The sequence below is a fragment of the Salpingoeca rosetta genome (genome assembly GCF_000188695.1).
Source record: "Salpingoeca rosetta unplaced genomic scaffold supercont1.34, whole genome shotgun sequence".
Classification (NCBI taxonomy): Eukaryota; class Choanoflagellata; order Craspedida; family Salpingoecidae; genus Salpingoeca; species Salpingoeca rosetta.
The window spans coordinates 314866-316570 of record NW_004754900.1 but is presented as its reverse complement, the minus strand read 5'-3'; the positions used below and the strand labels follow the sequence as shown (position 1 = coordinate 316570).

Here is a 1705-nt window from a genome sequence, read left to right as displayed (position 1 = left end):
ACACACACACCTTCACACACACTTCACACACACACACACACACACACACACACACACAAGTTCACAAACACACCTTCACACACACACACAAGTTCACAAACACACAAGTTCACAAACACACATTCACACACACACACACATTCACACACATGCACACACGCATTCTCGCCCATTCCCTCCTCCCCTCGCCCCTTGTCAGCGATGAGAAGAATGCACAGGACATTGCGCACGCCATTGCGAAAGCACGAGCCGGCGAATACATCCACACAACACGGCAGCTGGTGGCAGTGGTGGCCGATGTGTTTGCACGCAAGCAACCAGCACATGCAGGCAACGATCATGACAACAACAACAACAACAACAACAACAACAACAACAACAACAACAACAACAACAACAACAACAACACGAGTGCATCAGCTGCCGCCTCCTCATCGTCAGCACCGCCGTCAGCGCAATTGAACATCAACGTTGCGACGCGAACGATGCAGGCGCTGCGCGTGTGTGTGAACGACGAGCTGGTGGATCTTGAGTCCGCCCTGACGACAATTGCACCACGCGTGCGCATTGGGGGCCGCATCGGTGTCCTATCCTTCCAGGTGGACGAATCATCCGTTCGACAGAAGACGTTTGCACGCATTCGCCCGGGCTCCGGCGTGAGCACGCACCCCCATCGTCAGGGTGGTGCTGGTGATGATGATGATGATGATGATAATGACGATGCTGTGATGGCACGCGCATTGCCGTACCACGACAACCACGCACACGGCAGCGAACACCAACAGCAGCGCCAAGATGCTCTGGAGGAGATAGAGGCGAGCGGAAACAGTGACAAGGCGATGACAATAAATGATGCTGTGGAAGGTACGCGGGTGGTTGGACTGCACGCGGCCAACGAGCGACGCTGGCACTTGAGACGCAATGTGCTCATCACCATTTTGCAGCGGTTACAGGAGGCCTTTGACACCCCAAGCAGTGATGCTCACGACACTACCAACAACAACAACAACAACAACAACAACAACAACAACAACAGCAGCAGCAGCAGCAGCAGCAGCAGCAACACCCCCGCCACTAGCGGCGAGAGGAAGAAGGCTGAGGCGGTTGCGTTTGTGCAGGATGTGCGCCGTCGCATTGCGCGCGCGTACGATCTCAACATGAAGGCGCGACTCGGATCGTCCCACCATCGGCCGTGCGTCAGTGGCGGTGTGATTGGTGGCAGCGTCGACTACAGCGACGATTGCAACGCGTCTGAAAGCAGTGGTGATGGTGATGATGATGGCGGTAGCAGTGCTGTCGACCACGGTACCGATGCTTCCACTGGACACGTGACGGCGCCCCATCCCGCCTTTGCAAACTTGCGTGACCAGCTGCTGCGGATGCACAGCGCCGCCAAACGCATAGACGCCAGAGCTGCCACATCTGCCGCTGTCGTCGACAAGGAGGAAGCCGTGATGACGTGGGCAATACCGCGATGCGCCGATATGGAAGCACGCGTGGTGGCGGCGCTGCTCACGCCTTCACAATCGCCCTCGTCACCATCGCCTCAGCAGTCGAAATCGGCGGGCGCGAAACAGTCGCGAGGAAGTGGCAATAGGTCACGGGCACAGACACGCCAGCAGATGGCGGTGGTGGACCGGGAGGAGGATGTGAGACGACGACTGCGTGCTGCTGAGGATGCACTGCGGCAGATGCAGCCGCCACG

The 1705-nt window shown here is 57.5% G+C and overlaps 1 protein-coding gene across 1 annotated transcript in view; it reads left to right on the top strand.

Moving 5' to 3' along the window:
- Positions 1-485: 485 nt before the first annotated feature.
- The window catches only part of PTSG_13091 (uncharacterized protein), a gene marked incomplete at its 5' end in the record, with an annotated part of 1603 nt that continues 383 nt past the window's right edge, over positions 486-1705 (top strand). The window contains 2 exons of the mRNA XM_004988627.1: positions 486-656; positions 681-1705. The exon at positions 681-1705 is cut by the window's right edge and continues 383 nt beyond it. Of these exons, the coding sequence (XP_004988684.1) occupies positions 486-656; positions 681-1705 (1196 nt within the window). The remainder of the gene's footprint in view (positions 657-680) is intronic.